Below are 19,484 nucleotides of genomic sequence, written 5' to 3'. Positions count from 1 at the left end.
ACAGAAGATAAACACCTCCTGTTTTGGTCCTAAAGATTACATGTTAACATGTATACATCTGATAAATGAGGAGATGCCCTGAAATTAGGCCTTGTAAACGAGGTACAGCCAGGATCACTTAATGGGAAGGATGTCTTTTTGTGTGTATTAACTCATTCAGGGAATGAGAATAGGAAGCTTTGGATTCTAGATATCAAGCTGGATTAGCAAACATTCTATATGATTATTTTGAAGATAAGCATAAGATGTGTTCATGATTCCCAGATATCTAAGGGGTCAATTTACAGAAGACATGTTTTCATTTCCACTGTGGGTACCAGGTGTTCTCTCATCCTTCTCTTTCTCTTCCTCTTTCTCCCTCAAGCTCTCTCTCTCCTCTTCTCCTCTTTCTTCTTTTCCTCCCCTTCCATTTTCTCTCTTCCTTCTTCTGTTGCTCATTTTCTCTATTTCTTTTTCTCTTTCTGTCCTCCAAATTTCTCTCCATCAGCCTGCTTCAATATTTCTTATGTAGCTTTCTCTTCCTGCTCTGCCCCTCTTTTCATAACCTAGTTGAGTACTCCATTTCACTTACTTTTAGAGTACAAACAGCTTTTTTCTTATTGGTTTAATTGAAGGGTTGATTGATTGGCTTAGTAGAGTAGTTAGAAACAGGAAGTAAAGTGAAAGAAAGAGGCCAGGGGACTAAGTGGAAGAAAAATGTATTCTTACAAAATACTAGAAATTCAGTATGTTTAAAACTAAATACATATCCATCTCATTAAAAATATTCCCTATATGTTTTATAGAAGCACTATTCATTTAGAAAACAGTGATGGATGTACTTTGGTCATATCAAATCTCTCTCTCTCTCTCTTTTAAGAACAATTTCTTAATTTCTTAATGTTATTTGTATACTTTGGCTATAAATGTAATTTGCCTTATAAAAACTGGTGTGTTGAGAGAACACAGCATCTCTGCAATGAAGCATGTTGAGAGATAAACATATAAGTCTATGAAATACAATCAAATCTCTGAATAAGAAGGGGTAATTTCTATTCAGGGAGTGAATAAATGCTCAGATATCATATATAAGTGAATGAATAGCATGGAATCCTAAAACTACTTTTCTGTTAGTACACAAAGGCATCTCATGAAGAGAAAACAACATGGGGATAATCACAGAGATTTGACAAAACCTTATTTTTGCAGATTCACGTGTAAGGTAGAGCAGTATGGTTAATACTGAGATTGAAGTGGGGATGAAGCTTGTAGGGTAGGTTTACGACAGCTTATGTACCACCTATATTCTATGACAAAACACTGGGTATTTAACTTATAATAACTAACTCTGCAATGCTGGGAGGGGGGGTCTCCTGCGTAAGTGGGAGGGGAATTATATTTTTTGTAAGGAAAAGCATTAATATGAGCAAAGGGCTAACACTGTCTGACACATAGCATGGACTTAAACTGTTAAGAAAGTTATTATTATGTTCATTGTCTCAGAGACCAATGCTATTTTTGGAACAGATTTAACATTATTGCTTTAGTATTATTCTCAAATTTAATTGGAAAATATAGTCCTACTGTATTTTTAGTTAAAACTATAATTGAGTAAATGCTCTAATATGCTCAAAATTGGATGATACACTTTGAAGACTATCAGTCAAGAGTAACAGAGAAATGTCCACAAACTTGGGTATGAGTATCAAAACAGAGTGTATTTGAAATCAGTATGATTTTAAATGTGTAATTAATAATAAAGAAAAAAATTACTCAAAAGCATATAATAGCTAATATTTCTAAAGCTCTCATTGTGTATCAGGCACAGGTTTCAAATACTTTTTGATTTCATTTTAGCAGTAATCCTATGGCTCCGGTTTTATTTTTATCCTGCCACAATTGAGAAAAATGAGACATTCAGATACAAATTATGTTTCCTTAGATCAGGCAGCTAGTACCACATGGAGCCTGGATTCCAAAACAGCCACTGTGATTTCACAGTTTGACTTTTACAACTACTGTACAATGTAATGATATGTATAATCTTTAATGAATTACTTTAAGGTATTTTACTGGTATTGAACTCTTTTCATGATTGGTATTAAGTGAAAAATTAGTTATAAAATTGTGTACAGTATGCAAAATATCAAGAAAATATAATTTTCACAAAAAAATTTCCTGGATGTTAAATTATTTATCCCTAAACTGTGAGAGACTTATTTTTGGAAGATTTGTTAATTGTGTAAAATGTTTAATGTTGAACATACATAATGTGTATCATAAAATATTAAGCCATGAAAATGTAAAGGAAGAAGTTTAAAAGAAAGTCAAATTGAATGTCTACTGTTCAATTATTTCTTCTACTTCACATTTTTCTGGTCACTTTTTAACCTTATTTATAAATGAAAGCCTGTTGTTGCCAAGATTTCTAAAAACACATAACACTTCTGTATTTCATATATTAATTTTTGGTCATTGTCCCACTTCTAAAGTCCTAAGAAAAATAAAACATGGACCTATCCTTGACCCCCGTCTTTCTCTGAAAATCCACATCAAAACTGTCACCTGCATTTGCTCTGCCTTCAAGTTTTATACAGAATCTGAGCATTTCTTGAGATAAATCCAAGTTCTGAAGATTTCTTGAGATAAATTTAAGCTCTTAATCTAATTATCAAAATTCAAATTATAAGATCTCTAGAAGAAAATGATAAAGTAATTTACTTGAGACCTTGGGGTAGAAAAAGATTTCTTCAACAAGATACATTAAAGGAGACTATCTTGGATTTTATCAAAATTAAAATATTGTATTCTATAAAGAAACCATTTGAAAATGAAACAACAAACCACAGATGGGAAGAAAAAATTTAGAATACATAGTTCTGACATAGGTCATGAACTCAGACTATGTAAAGATATCCTATAACTCAATTAACTAAGAGATGAAAAAAATTATATAAAAGAGTGGGCAAAGAGCTTGAACATGTACTCATAAAGAAAAATACATAGTGTCTAATAAACACAAGACAATATGCCTAAAAATTTTAGTCATAAGGAGAATTCAAGTTAATAAAATGCCTTTTTATGCCCCACTAGATTGGCACATTTAATGATGATATGAAGTGATGACAATGTAAACTGACAATACAAATAAGGAACAACTAAAATAAAAGTTGATGGTAGGGGGGAAATATTTTAATGTTAAATATACATTTTGCTACATCCATCCTATGACCTAAAAATTCTACTTTTAATCGTTTAGCCAAGAGACATGGAAGCATTTGTCCAAAAAAAATCCAGTATTGAAATGTTCATGGTAACTTTATTCACAATACTACCAAAGGGGCAACAATCCAAATGTACTTCAAGTGGACAATGGATAAACATATTGGAGTGTATTCATACAATGAAATATTACTCAGTAATATAAAAGGAAAAAACACTGTACATTCTGCAATGTAATACATATTTTAAAAATTCCACTTTTCTGAGTGAAATAAGCTAAAGGGAAAAGGATACATACTGTATCTATAACAGTGTAGCTAAAGCTCAAGAACAGGCAAAACAATCCCATGGTGATAGAAATCAGAATTATGTTTGCTATCTTGAGAGACAAGGCAAGTAGTATGAACTGTATTTCTGAAATATTGGAAATATAAATAATCAGATTTACATGTTGGCAACCTGAGTACATTCATTAGTCAAAATTCCTCAAACTGCACACAAAAGATCTATGCATTTTACTACATGTAAATTATTCCTCGAAAAGTAAACAAAGTATATACAAAGTACTCCAGGAAAAAATCAGATGCTGAATAAGATGAAGTACCCACTTTTGTGAGTTGATGAGGACTAAATTATTCTACCAGACTCAGAAGACTAAAACAAGCCTAACTATACAAAATTAAGTTTAGGATAGGATTTACTACAACAGAATGAAAGCTGAAAAACACTTCTGGGGATTAAATTTTTTATGTCAGTACTTTCATGGAGGTGCATGACTATAGTTCACAGACCACACTCTCAACTTCTGAACTCAAATGATCCAAGCACCTGCTGATCACTGCCTCTTAGAGATCCTGAAATTCCAACTAGAAAACTAATTTTTGCACTGGAGATCACAGGAGTTTTAGTAGAGACTGTCATAAAATTTCTAGACAGGAATTAATTTGTAGGTGAAATTTATAGGACAGAGGGTAAAGTGAGTAAGAGAGAAAGAAAGAGGAAAAAAGAGACTGATAAAAAAAGAATAGGAAAAGGAGATAGAGAAATACTCCACTTGAGGTGGATCTTCAGACTTATATAATACAACACATAAAGAGGGTCAATCAAAATAGTTACAGTAAGAAAATAAATCAGTGCAGAGAAGTTGAAATAACTAAACAAAATGAAGACCTATTCAAATTTTTACATTTATCATCTTTAAAAAGAAAGGTTTAAAATTTAATAAATACTTATAATAACTGAGTAAAAAGAAACAACCAACTAAAAAATGGAGAATCATGTAATAAGTATTGCTGAATACAAATAAAATAAACAAAGTAGATATCCTAAAAAGATAACTATATAGAATTTCCAAATAGTACTGAGTAAAAAAATAAAATTGATAGTTGTGTTTTTACATTGATAGAGCATAGAGTAAGAGTTTCTAAATTATTATTTATAGGATGTTTAAAAGAACTGAAAAATAGGGTGAAGATGATGTTTTAAAAGATATATGAATACTTTCTCATTATAAATATTTATAAATGCATAAATATATAATATTCACATCAAAAGTTTATTCAAAAATAGTTACCAGACTATAATATAAAATTACATTCTACAACTGCATTAAAAGTTTAAATAATCAAAGATAAAGAGAAAATAAAAGGACATATAAGCAATAAAATTTAAAAACCAAAAAAAGGAAAGACAATTTGTCTAGATGCAAAGTTCTTCAATGCAACAAAAATACCAGTCGATAATAAAATACTATTCTTACTATTCTGAAGAAAAATAATTGTCAATTTCAGAATTGATTCCCACTAAATTATCAAGTACGACAGAGAGAAGAAAAATACATTTTCAGAAGTAAAAATACAAAACAAAAACAAAAACAAAAAACAAAACAAAACAAAAAAACTATTGAACCTGAAGGGATTCACCTCATTTTAACTATTTACTTCATACAAAATATAATGTATGTACTTAGCACTTCTATGTTGTATGTCAGTGGGGAAAATGATGGACTAATAATTAAATAATTCTAGAACAATTAGCTTTTCATTCAGAAAACAAGAAAAGTGCACATATACCCATAGACACATAAACCAGAGAGAAAATAGATCCATATTTTGTTGAGCAATTTTACTCCTATATTAATACACTAACAATCCTATTAATGCCTCTATATTGGTTGGGGTTCCCCTGAAAGTGTAGCCTTCAACAAGGACTTAAGGGCTTACAGTTTATTTGAAGGTTCATCTCAGGAAGCACAGTAATGGACTGGGGACACTAACATAGGAAAGGAAAAAAAAAAAACACTTCAATAAAATCAGTGTGTTGGTTACCATTGTGGGCAACAATACTGTACTAGGGTCTCTGAAGAACCAAATGGAACACACCTCAGAATTGTCCCTCTGAGGGATGAGAAGCCTATATTGCTTTAAAAAACTGAAAACAATGTAGACATAAAATATCAGGATAATGGCTACATAAACCTGCTTCATACCTGCAATGAATAACCTTATGTAGGTTAAGTAGCTTCCTCAAAGACACATGGCTAGGGATTGGTAGAAATTGGTGTGGAAATCAGGCATTTGGACTCCTTTGTGCTTAATTTTAACCTCTTTACTATATAATAGCTTTGACACAGGCATCATGGAAAACAGCATGGAATTTCTTCAAAAAAGTTAAAAATATAATTACCATGTGATCCAGGAAGCCCACTTCCAGGTATATATCCAAAAGAAATGAAATCAGTAGCTTGAAGAAATATGTACACTACCATACACTACCATGTTCAGGGCATCATTATCCACAACAGCCCAGATATGGAAACAACCTCAATGTTCATCAACAGATGAAACAATAAAGAATATGTAGTAAAGAATATATAAACCATAAACTATAAAATACTATTCCTTGATAAAAAGAAGGAAATCTTGCTTAGAGGACATTTTGCTAAATGAAATAAATCAGACACAAAGACAAATACTGTAGATTTCACTTTTATGTGCAATCTAAAAACAAGTCAAACTTACAGAACCAGAGAGTAGAATAGTGGCTGGGGAGTGGGAACACAGGGAGATATTGGTAAAAGGTATAAATTTTCAATTAGAAGGTGAGTAAGTTCAAGGGATTTAAAGTACAGCATGGTGGTTATAGTTAATAATACTGTTTGTGTACTTGAAATTTGCTAAAGAGAGTAGATCTTAAGTGTTATCCCAAAAATCAAAAGGTAACCATGTGAAGTGATGGATGTGCTAATTAACTTAATTGTGGTAATCATTTCATAATGTATACGTATATTAAACACCACATGTACACTTTAAAAACCACATTGTACAAGCTAAATATAGATAATTTTAATTTGTCAATCATACCTCCATAAAGCTGGAAAACCCCAGTAAATTTAGAATACTATGTCCTCTAATAACCTTAAAATGAAATAAAATTATTTCAGGCAAAGAATAGCAGAAAACTCATCACCAGCAAAACTACATCAAGGAGGTAAGACTTCAGTTTATTCTTCACACATGAATAAAATCATTACAGATATAATTTTGAAGATGCAAGAAGGAACAAATAGCAATAGAAACAGTAAATATTTGGGAACATTTAAGTGAATATTGACTGTCCCAAACAATATGCTTTAAAATTTATAAGAAGTAAATTAAACCAGCAATAGTATATGTCAGCAAGCAGATATGGAGACTAAAATTTTTCAAAGATCCTTATTAACTAGAAAGTGGTAAGACTGCTAACTTATACTAAAATTTGACAGGTTGTATGGGCATTTGTGGGGCAATGGCTAAAGTGATTTTAATTGTAAAATTATGCGTAAAAGCAAAGCAAAGGCGACTTACAATAGTAACAAAAATAATTCAAAAAAAGAAAATCTTGGTCATGAAAGATCTATAGGCCAGGCTGAAGTAAAAGATAGTAAATATAATGTAATACATTTAATAGAATAAATAACAGTAGTTATGATAAATGTGCATGAAATCAGTAGTATAATTAAGATAATAAAATTGTCAGGTTGCTTTAAATATAACTTGTAAACAGAGAGAAACAATTATCAGGATATTAAAAGGCTGAAAGAAAAAGGATGAATGCTTATAAATTGATTTTTTTGACTAATTTTAAATTTGATAAATTCCACAAAGCCAAAGAAAGTGGCATAGTCACCATTTTATTCCCAGTAGCATGCAGTTATGAAAACAGACACTCAGAAAATAACTATAATTCTACTGGGAGAAGAAAGAAGCTCCATGAAACACCAATGGATCTAGTAAAAATGGATGAATTCAAAACTTTTGGTATAAAATATCAATCAGATATTGGAAAGAATAAAGTAAAATGGCAATAACCAGCCAAATGAAATTATAAGGAACAAAGAGAATACAGCAGTAGATAAGAGGAAGAAGTGGTCTGAAAAGCTGGTAGAAGGCATTGAAATACTTACAGGAGGTAGCCAATAAAGAGATACATCTAACATAACTTTTATAAGAAGGCATTTCTCTGACTTAAGTTTCATAAAATTGCATATTGAACCTCATATGTATTACATGTCATTCTTTTTCCTTTCCTTGTTTCAATCACAGTATTGTCTTCACACGATCATAGATCTGCTTAGTTCTGACTCCATATATAACCGGATTGAGCATTGGTGGTACTACGACATAAAGATTGGCCAAAAGTATGTGAATATAGCGGGGAACATTTTGTCCAAAGCGATGTGTCATAAAGGAAAAGAGGGCTGGTGTATAAAAGGCAAGAATTACAAAAACATGAGAACCACAGGTGTTGAGGGATTTGAGTCGGGCTTCATGGGAAGGAAGACGAAAAACAGCACGGAGTATCTGAACATAAGAAAGGGCAACCGCTATGATGTCAAATACTAGATTACAAATTGCACATAATCCATAAATAATATTGATCTTGATACTGGCACAAGATAGGCGAGCAAGACCCATGTGTTCACAGTAGGTATGAGGAATGACATGATTCCCACAGAAGGGCAACCGCAAAATGAGAAATACAAATGGAATCACAAAAATAAATGCCCTCACTAACACACCAAGGCCAATCACAGAGACAACTTTGTTGGTGAGGATGGTGCTATATCTGAGTGGGTTGCAGATGGCCACATAGCGGTCATAAGCCATTGCCAAAAGGACTGCAGATTCCATAAGTGTGAAGTTGTGAATGAAAAACATCTGGGTGAGGCAGGCTTCAAAGATGATCTCTCTGAGGTTGAACCAGAAGATCCCAAGCATCTTAGGAATGGTGGCTGTGGAGAGACCCAAATCAATGGTAGCCAACATGGCCAGGAAGTAGAACATAGGCTGGTGTAGGCTGTGCTCAGCCTGGATCACAAACAGGATGGTGAAGTTCCCTAGGAGTGCAATCACATACACAGCACAAAAGGGAAAGCCAATCCAGATGTGGAGTGTTTCCATTCCAGGGATTCCCAGCAACAAGAAGGAGAAGAGGTGAAACTGGGTGTCATTGGGAAGGAACATCCTATTTGGTAATGCATAGGTCTTCAGGAATGTATGCTCACCCAATCTGTAGGTCACTGGATAGTTTTCTGTGGCTTTGAAAGATAGTATAAGAACACTTAATTAGCTACCTTCTCTCATTATTGCAATCATCACCAATAGACACCTCCCCCAACCCTTCTGACCAATTTAAGGTTCTGCTAGCCTCTAAATACAATTATGGCAATCAGTTCCACTTGACTGAACGACAAAACAGGGATTGACACACAGGATGGACAATAACAAATCAATAAGCACATGGATTTATCAAAATTTATCAAAATATTAAACCATCAAAATATTAAAAATTACTTTAAAGGATTAAAATCAATCATTGTATTAGTATTTAGTCATTATTATATAAGATAAGAAGAGTACTGAAAACAGCAACATCAATTACCAACTACCATTTATTTGAAAGACTTTTGGCCAGTCTCTGAGCAAAAATCATCTCTAATATTAAAAAAAAGTTCAAGAAGAACATTAATTTTACATGTTTTACATATATGTTATCCAAGGATCAAAGTATTTAAGAGCTTTATCAGAAATTTAAAATACTTTTAATGGAAGGTCTGGGAAATTAAACTAGTGAGAAAAGTAGTGAATGGAAATGGAAGAAAAATGGAAATAAAGGATATGTCTTACCTATGTTTTATATATATATAGGTACCACACAAGCACATAATCCACACACATTACAAAAATACACAGTCTTTTTTAAAACTCACAGCATCCATCTGAAAAGAGTATGTTAGTATTCCTCATTTATAGCTGAGTCAATTATGACTTTAGGAGTTTAAGATACATGTCAAAATGCCAATCAAAAACCAGAGAGACAAAAAAATTATTGTTAAATCAGATGCATGATAACTCAATCATTTTCAAAGTTCCCTAAACCCTTCTTTATGTCTTCATGTTGTTTGCTTATAACATTTGATAGGGGATTTCCAAAGTATCTATTCATCCATGTGTGTAAGTATTTTCTAGTGTAAAGTCTCTTTTCTGATCATTTGAAGATTCCATGGCAGCAATATTAATTATGATTTCATTTTCAGCAAGAAAGTCAGAGTATTATCTAGACATTGATATAAAGAGGGAAAGAAAGAGTGTAATGAACAGGTTACGGAAGAAGCAGTTGAGTATGAATGGTTTACCATTCCTAGTTCCAAGCAAAGCTAGGAGCAGGAGATACTGTGAGGCAGCTCCCACGGGAACAGAGTCTACTTTCATAAGGTGATGTCACAACGGAATCATGAATATTTTCAAAAGGTATGGCAATGGATAACAGAAGGATGGAACGTAGAATTTACTCATGGAGGCAAGATTTTCTGTAAATCCCATGGGTGGAAATCATCTTAAAATCAACAAAGTTTTCCTTTTTCCAGTATACACATATGCAACAATTTCTCAGCGGAAGTTTACGTACTAGTTATAGATTTGATTGCTAAAGGGTAAAAATAAGCTGCTCCTCTGGCTTTTCGGAGAGGGAAGGAATGGTATTATATTCTTCGATTGCAAATAAAATAAGTGAAAACTATGTCTTGCTGGTCATACAGTTATAGCCTATGATCATGCAGAGGGTAAATATCAGGTAAGTAGCCAGGAAGTTTTATGAATAAACCAAGTGGGAGACAAATATAGACAAAGTACACAAAACATCAGAGTGGAAACTGGGAATGTGGAAAAAGGCACAAGATCTGATTTCTCAGCTATATAAATCTTTATGCTCCTGAGGGAGGACATTAAGTAGTTTTTCTTTGCTGATTAAATTGTGTAAAACCCTAAGGGCAACATATAACCTCTATAGATAAATGAAGGTGAAAAGGGGTACAAAGGGTAGTCTTATATCTGTTGACAAGGTCTTCAGGAATTACAAAAGTTTAGATGAGGCAAAGTTACAGTGAGATGGATATGTTACAGAAGGGTTGTTAGCAATGTTGGTTCTTATCTTTCAAATCAATGATACCTACAATCTTGTGTTTAACATCTTGAAATTTCACTCCTGCCCAGAGTTAGTCTATCCATTTGATCTTACCATAGGAACACCCTGATATTTTCTCCCTGACTTTCTTGTATTTGAATTGGTAAAAATAACAGTGTTATGTCCAAACTGAAAATGGATAAAAGCATGTAAACAATAATGGAAAGTTCCATCAAGCAAATTTTATAAACAGCATCCTTCAAGACATAATTCAGATATATACTTGGGGCGCTGGTAAATGACCTCATAAAGACTCGATGCCTTTTTCTTCTGTATTCTTAAATATAGTATATAGTAAAAGACCAAACATATGAACAGTCTACAACTGCACGCCATAAAATGGAAGTATATTACAAAATAATGATGAGAGAAAGAAACCGACCATTTAAATAAAAGTTAAAATTAGTAAAATCTAATCTATAGTCTAAGAAGTCAGGATAGTTGTGACTTTTTGGAGTACTGGCAGTCAGTATGGGTGGGACTTTCAGGATGCTGATAACGTCTGTTTATTCATTTATATACTGGTTACACAGGTATAATCAGTTTGTAGAAAATTAATTGAGCCACACTCTTATCATGTGCACTTTGTTTATGGCTGTGAAAATTCAATAAAATATTTACAAAATATGAATTCCTTAATGGTAGATAGAATATATATCATTTGTTTTTGTATCTCCCGCATCACAGTCTATTGCATAAAGTGGCTGTGTGAGCTTGCACAAGAACTTTGACATCTCTGTACTTCAGTTTCTTCATGTAGAAAATAGAAATGATAAGTGTAAATAAACCCTTAAAATTAAACCCTTGATTTTAGAATAGATAATTCTTATAAAACACTTTGAAGCATTTTCCAAAGATACTAGGACATCCATCATTTTTTAGATATCAGGCAGAAAAATCTTTCTGAAATGCACATTGAATGGATTCAGGCTGAAATCTAAATGCTTTTACTAGAATTATATGATCCTCCCTAAATATGATGCTATTCTTTCCCTAAGCTGCACCATTAGTCAGTCTTCTTTCCCCGAAACTTATCCGATGTCACTTTTCTTTCTCTTGCATTCCTCTTCTTCCCCTTTGTCCATCACTGAGTCCTATGGATGCACTGTGAGCTGGGAGACAGGGAAGACTCACCAGACTGAGCACCAGGATGGAATTCTGTCTGTTTTGTCTCAGTCTTCTCTGTCTTTATGAGGGAACTGCTCTTTGCCTGGGTGGAGCTTTCAAGATAAAATCCCCCAGAGCCAGTTTTGTAAAGGGCATGAGGTCTCTGAGGATTCTAGTTTCTAATCTGGCCCTGAGTCATGAATAGAAAGCCATGATTTCTAAGGAAATGAAGATAATAAAAAAAGTGAGGTTTCTTCATTACTTGTGAGTCTCCATTAACCTTTCGTTAATTTGCTCCATGCTACAGCACACAATGATTGATGGAGTTCATTCTCTCACCATCCCAGATCATCATTTAGGGAGACAGTACAATTTTCTGTTCAAGAACAAGGGCTCCAAAGTCAAAGCACTTCTGTTCTAAGTTTAGTAACAAAAGTGACATCGGACAGATTATGTAACCTTTAATTTTGTTTTCCTCTTTTTTTTTTTTCCAGTTGTTCCTTCTGTTTTACTCCACCAACTCATTTCTCATTCATAGTTAATATAAAATGTAATCAATTATTCTTTCAATTCCTTTTATTGGACTCTAGCATTGTGATTAAATTTTGATTTATATCCATTTAGCAAAATTAACATAAAATTTTATAATGGAATCCTGTAAATTTACCAATAATTTTAAGCAGATGCTCATATTGTACCTTAAATGTTTTAAATAAATCTACTTATTATATAAAAAATAAAAACTTTGTTAGTGCATTTATGGTCCTACACTGTCCTTTTGCCTTTTTCCCCCCCAGAAATAGTAACCAATGTATCTCAAAAGTTGGACTTGTCGAGGCTTAGTTAATGACAGTAGGTGTTTGATCAATACAGTACTCAAGACCCTGTTTTCAAAAGGGGGTCCAATGCTTGGGTTTAATGCTCTGTGGTGCTTGGGTTTAATGTTGTCTTGAGTTCTTTAAATAACTTTATCTTTGAATTTATGTTCTGTAATTGAAATCTTATATAAAGATGGGGCAGGTCCTGGGATTTGGGACCAGAAGTGAACGTGTGCTGTACCTGCCACATCTTCCCAGAGTGATTTCTTGGCCTCTTGTTACTCTAGCCTTGCCCAGAGATGGCTGCTGCTGTCCTTTGCCCTTGGCATGCTCCAAATTCTGAACCTACCCACATTGGTAACCAGTGTCTGGTTCACGGGACAGGGATCTTGTGCTCCTGTGCATGTTTGCCCCTACCCCACAGGAATTCCCATGCCCAGAAGAGAGCACGATAAAAAAGAATACAAAAGATACCATAATTACTCAAAAGAGAGAGACCATCAACAAAAAATAAAAGCTCTTTATTTCTCTGCATTTCCAGAAAGGACCCCAGCAACTTCCCTTTGCACTGGGCTTCTCAAATTCTGTAGCCAACAGTAGTTAAGACACTGGTTCAGACATTATACCCTGCAAGTTCAGGGCCCTGTTATGGACTGAATGTTTGTGCCCCCCACCCCTGACCCCACCAAATTCATATGCTGAAACTCTAGCTGCCAAAGTGATAATATTTGGAGATGAGGTCTTTGGAGGGTAATTAGAGTTAGAGGAGGTCATGAGGGTGGGGCCCTCCTGATAGGATAAGTGGCCTTAAAAGAAAAGGAGAGGCCATGTGAAGACATAGTGAGAAGGCAGAAATTTGCAAGCCAGGAAGAGACCTCTTTACCAGGAACTGAATCAGCTAGCACCTTGATCTTGCAGTTCCAGGTTTAGAAATGCCACTGAGCAAACTAAAGAACAGTTATGATTAGAATACAAGCCCCCCACTTCTACAGCTTCTGCACTTTCCACAGAAACATTTTAACTCTATGTCCAGAAACTGGCCTCGACTCTCTGAGGTAATGACTGTCCATCACACACTAGGAATTAGAGTGATGGATATAATTCATAAATGGCCCCCTTCCTCTCAGACTATTTTTTCTGAACAATTTTTCCAGATTTCTCTGAGGCATATACTTGTTTTGTCCTGCATATTCCTCCAAGTTTTATCTGAACACACGCTATCTTCTCACTTTTGTGTTTCAAAAAAAAAAAAAAAAAAAAGAAAGAAACAGAGGGATACACACAGGTCTTGGAAGGAAAAGCTTTTGCTGAGCACAAAGGGCAGTGACAGGGAGAGCTGTGAGAGTCTCTGCAGCCGGAGCGTTACCTCAGCTGGTTGTTGGAACCCAGAAAGTACTACAAAAGAGAAGGAAGACGATCAGAGATTCAGCTGCATTTTGATACTTTAACTGAGAGGGACAGAACGCTAACTTTATGACAGCTATCCAATTGCACTGGAAGATTGAAAGATTCCTGCCAAGACTTGAACCCCCAGTGAAGCAGAAGTGAGAGCAGAAAGTTTCCATACTAGATACTTAGCTCAGGACCTTATAACACCATGAAACAAGTGGGAATTCCTGGGTGAGGGTTGAGGCCTAGAACTTAGAAATAGAAATGTGTACAAATGTCTGGTTACAAGATCTGAAAAAAAGTGAATGAACAACATCACTCTTTGAGGATCATGGATCAACTGGAGTTGTCCAAAAATATGTGAGAAGGACTATACAAGCACAATGAAATGTATAATCTGTTTTTCCTCATCTCATCCCACCTCTCTTTAATCTGGCATCCTACCCAACACCTTAAGTTGATCAGTGGCCTCCAGTCACCAGGCCCAGACAAATGCTGCTGTCCTTGTTGCAACTCTCTACAGCCTGTGAAACTGTCGACCGTTCTCTTCATTTGAACACCCTTATGTGGGTATATATCCAAAGGAAATTGAAACAAGACATTAAAAAGATATCTGCATTCTCATGTTTATTGCAGTGATATTCACAATAACCGAGATATGGAAAAAACAAAAAACCTAAGTATCTGACAACTGATGAATGTATGAAGAAAATGTAGTATATATACAGAATGGAATATTATTCAGTTGTAAGAAAGAAGGAAATCCTGCCATTTGTGACAACATGGATAGACCTTAAGAGCATTAAGTTAAGGGATAAATCAGACAGAAAAAGGCAAATGCTTTATGATATTACTTATATGTGGAATCTAAAAAAGATGAACTCATAGAAACAGAAAGTAGAATGGTGGTTACCAGGGGCTGAGGGTGGAAGAATTGGGGAAATGTTGGTCAAAGGGTACAAACTAGCAGTTAGAAGATGAATAAGTCCTGGGGATCTAATGCACAGCATGGTGAGTATGGTCAACAATACTCAATTATATACTTTAAAATTGCAAAGAGATTAGTTCTTAAATATTCTTACCACAAAAAAAGTGATAATTATGTGATTTGATGGAGGTGTTACTAACACTAAGGTAATCATATTACAATATTCAAGTGTATTGAATCAACAGGTTCTAACTAACACAATGTTATAGGTCAATTATATCTAAATAAAACCAACTGAGATTGAGATGATAAAGGAATTTGTACATAAGTTGCAATATTAAGATTTATAATAAATAATTATTTGAGTTTAGTCCCTGCTTCTGGCACAGAGCTCCTAAAACACTTGGAATTTCCTAGCCGATGAGAGTCATGAATGTGTCTTTTGTTATGTTAATGAGGTAACTTTTGGGCACCACCTAAGATGAAGTCTGGTTGCTAGTGGAGCCATAATGTAAATAGAGGGTTGTAACTTTCAGTCTCAACCCCTTAACCTCCTGGGAAGGGAGACAGTCTAGAGATCGAGTTCAATCCCCAGTGACCAATGACCTAATCATGCCTGTGTAATGAAGCCTCCATAAAAATTCAAAAGAATGGAACTTGGGGGGGTTTCTGGGTTGGTGAAGATATGGAAACCTGGGGAGAGTGGCATGCCTAAAGATGGCATTAAAGTTCCATGTCCTTTCCCTGTACCTTGCCTTGCACATCTATTTCACCTGGCTGTTCCTGAGTCATATCCATTTATACTAAAGCAGTAATCTAGTAAGTAAAATGTTTCTCTGAATTCTGTGAGCTGCTCTGCAAATTAATTGAACTCAAGGAAGGGATCATGGCAACCTCTGATTTAAAACCAGTCAGCCAGTCCTGTAACAACCTGGACTTGTGACTGACCACAAAAGTTCAAGGACTGAGTTTAGAGACTATAATCAACCTAGTCTGGTTTATAAGGTGGTCAGAGGCACAGATGATAATTGGGTTTGTGACTGGTTTCTGAAGTGGGTTGGGGGCAGTCTTGTGAGACTAAACCCTTGACCTGTGTGATCTGACACTATCTCCAGATAGATAGTGTCAAAATTAAGTTAAACTATAGGATACCCAGTTGATGTCTGGAGCATTGCTTGGTGGTGTTGGGGCAGGGGGGAACACCTTCTCCTTCATGGTGGAACTGGGTACAGAAACATATTTAATGGTTTTATATAAGTAGTCAGTGGGAGAATGATCACAAAATGCAAAATGACTAGTTTCTCTCCTCTAGATTTTCACCTCTTCTTTTCATTACTGACAGGAAGCTTCTTCCAGAGTGATATGATAGATTTCAGTATGATGTAAAACTGTATTGCATTTCTTCCCTTTAGCATTGTGTGATAATGCTAAATATGGAGTCACTGTGATGCAATGATTATGTATTTCTTCATTTTTTAGCTCTTCAATTATACTAAATATTGAGTCAATACGGTAGTTGTGCAATACTAAGAAGATATACACAGATTTAATACAGCCATTACTATCTATCATGAGATCTAGATTGGTCCTACCCATCTCAAAGCATTCAGTATTATAAGCTTAGAACCAATCCTAAGAACCTTGTTGTAAAAAGTATTTAAGTATTTTACAAGATTAAAAAATAATAATAATAATTTTCCCTTAGAAATAAACTAATCCTAAATTTGAAATTCTGGGTCTTGAAATAAAGACATGGGCTATCTATGTCTGGTGGCACTCTATTTCACTGGAAAAAGAGCTAATTCAGACCTCAGAGCTTTGTCGCTACCCCTATCCCTAAGGTGTTCCAATACAAAGTTCTCACTCTGGAGGCTATAGCCACAGCACTAAAGAACCCCCCTCCTAAGCAAATGGAGTTCAGAAGGATGCTAGGGGAGTTTTGCTAACATCTCCAGGAGTCTCTGCTGCTATGTAAGGTTTTAGAAGCGTGGATCTTTATTTGTGGCCAACTGAGCACAAGGTAAAAAGTGGTAGGTGAAAGGAAAACCTTCTGGTTGAGGGGAAGGGATTATGGAACAATCTGTAAGAATGTGTTGGCATAATCTCTTATATACACTTGAGCAACCACTGCCTTCATTTTTTCTAATCTCCGTATGAGGCTCATATATCTTTTAACATCTTTGTCATTTGTTTCTGTGTCACTTCCTGCTGATCTGAATCCTATTTATAGATCTATCAAAGTTCTTTCTCTTCATGTTTTCTTTCTCTTTCTCACTGCTATGGCTCCTTCAGTCCCCTCTAATCTAATTTAAAGTATGGGTGCCTGCCCTAGTCCTGAGCCTATATTCAGTTGAACTTACTTTAAATTATTTAGAAATTATCCCTCACCAGTTACAATGTAGTAAAACACAACCAAACAACTTGCTGTTTTACTCCAACCAGAAGGTAGTCCTAATCATTTTGTAATGGTGGAATCATCAAGTATGTAATGAAAATATCTGTGAAAATGTCTAGGGATAAAGGTAATCAGATTTACTTCATTATAAATATACACACTCTATCATAAAATTAATATGCAGATGAAGTGAGGATCAGGACTTAAAGTCAGCTGTAAGAATTACCTGACAAGCTGAGATATGTCAGAACCAAGTTCACGATGTTCATATCAACAGGTAAACCAGTAACTGTAACTATGCTATTTTTATGAACCATCTTGGGCCATGAGAACCTTGCAACAACCGGCAACATAGGCATTGTTAGCCTCATTTCACAGGTGAGGAATCTCAGACTCAGAGAAGGGATATGTTTTCACCAAATTCACATGACAATGAGCAATAGAACTTGGCTTCAATTCCTATGTCTATGTCTAAATATTAGGCCATTTTCCAAACATTAAGTTCTAAGTTAGCTGAACCCAAGTCACAGAAAGGAAATCTGATTATAGGATTCAACTTCATCTCCTTCTGAAATTCCCTGAATTTAAACACCACTCCTTGCATATGGCCATCCTCTTTCAAATTAGGGATGTTTTCTACATAGTTCTTATTTTTTTTCTTGATATCCCTCTTCATCTAGTAATTTATTTGCCTTTGACTAATCATCTTAACTCACATTTGTTATCTCCTTCCTGTATCTGGGATCATATTCTCCTTTCTATAATTTCTGAAGCAATGTGTCCAAGACTCAAGCAGCAATATACCCTTTCAGCACACACACACACACACTCTTTCATGCCCAGAAATACTGTTCTATTATGGTTTATCTGTCTAATGCAGCTTGAACTTGTTTTGCATATGTAAACCTATTTATCTATATCTCTCTATAGTCTATTGATAGAGAGACAGAATATAGCATGAGAAAGATAGCACTCTTGATGACAGTGCACTTCAACTTACGAAGGTGATACATAACGGTGACAACTTAGTATAGTTAAAAAAATAGTGGATTTGGTTTCTAGGAGTGACAGGTATAAATTAACTCATTTTACCTGACAATTTTGTGGTATTTTATAAACCTGAACATTAATCTGTGTGTGTGTGAATCTGTGTTTTTTTCTTGACAGGAAGACACTTAAACGGCAAGGCCCCATATGCCTACCATCAGAACAGAAATGAAGAGGGATATGTACCGTCCATACTAAGCAGACCAGATTAAGAAGATTATCCTGAGATGAAGTCCTCTGTGGCCTCGTTAATAAAACTCCAATGCCAGGTTATTTTTTGATATTGGTACCAACAAGAAAGGAGAAGTCAGAAGATAACTATGACATGAGAAATGGTTTTGGGTAGCTTAAACAGAGAGAGGCCTGCACAGATCAAAAGTTGTCTTAGAAAGCTCTTGTTTGTTACATTTATGGTTCCTTTTAAGAATGTATTACATATGTTCCACTCAGAAATGTGGTACATTCAGAATAATAATGGCTGTCATCATGGTGTTTTCTTTTTAAGTTTTTGAAAAACAGCTTTATTGAGATATAATTCACATACCATAAATTTGTCATCATGTTTAAGATGTAGTCTCACTTTGTACCTAAAGTATACAGTCATGAATCAACCAATTTTTCTATGAAATAATAATAAAAGATAACTAGAAAAAAATTTTGTGTACCCAAGTAACAAGGGAAAAACTTTTTCCTGATAACTATTTTATTAATTTGAATGGCTGATTTGTATGACTGTTCTAATCATTAAAAATTTAAATTCTGTAAGGAAAAGAACCTTCTTTAACTTATCTTTCGCATCAGTCTTAGCATAAAACTTGGTGCATATATGGTAGATACCTAGTCAATGTTTGTTGAAGTAAAATATTAAATGCCATTGAGTGGATTTGATGAAGTATATTGAAATCTTGTCATTACATTTTACTATTAATTTTTATAAACTTTCCAGCCTCTGTGATGCAACAATGCAGTAGATATGGAAGGAGTTTCACTGATTTCTTCACTTTCTCTGAGTGCACTGAGCAAGGATGAAAACTATTCTATGAATGAGAGGATCTTGATCTATGATACATTTCACTATAGAAAAGCTCCCAGAAGG

At 34.6% G+C, this 19,484-nt stretch overlaps 1 protein-coding gene across 1 annotated transcript; it reads right to left on the bottom strand.

Moving 5' to 3' along the window:
• Window positions 1-7,612: 7,612 nt before the first annotated feature.
• On the bottom strand, window positions 7,613-8,986 carry LOC102524260 (olfactory receptor 52E2). Its single transcript, XM_032490464.1, has one exon. The coding sequence runs from the start codon at window positions 8,703-8,705 to the stop codon at window positions 7,779-7,781; it is 927 nt and encodes a 308-aa protein (XP_032346355.1). The 5' UTR covers window positions 8,706-8,986; the 3' UTR covers window positions 7,613-7,778.
• Between the last annotated feature and the right edge of the window lie 10,498 nt (window positions 8,987-19,484).

The sequence above is a fragment of the Camelus ferus genome, chromosome 10 (genome assembly GCF_009834535.1).
Source record: "Camelus ferus isolate YT-003-E chromosome 10, BCGSAC_Cfer_1.0, whole genome shotgun sequence".
NCBI lineage: Eukaryota > Metazoa > Chordata > Mammalia > Artiodactyla > Camelidae > Camelus > Camelus ferus.
Note: the sequence above shows the minus strand (reverse complement) of the source record. Positions and strands in the feature narration are given on the sequence as shown.

Excerpts from the sequence above, each read along its gene's own strand:
- LOC102524260 (XM_032490464.1), bottom strand. The coding sequence starts at position 8,705 with ATGTTCCTTCCCAATGACACCCAGTTTCACCTCTTCTCCTTCTTGTTG.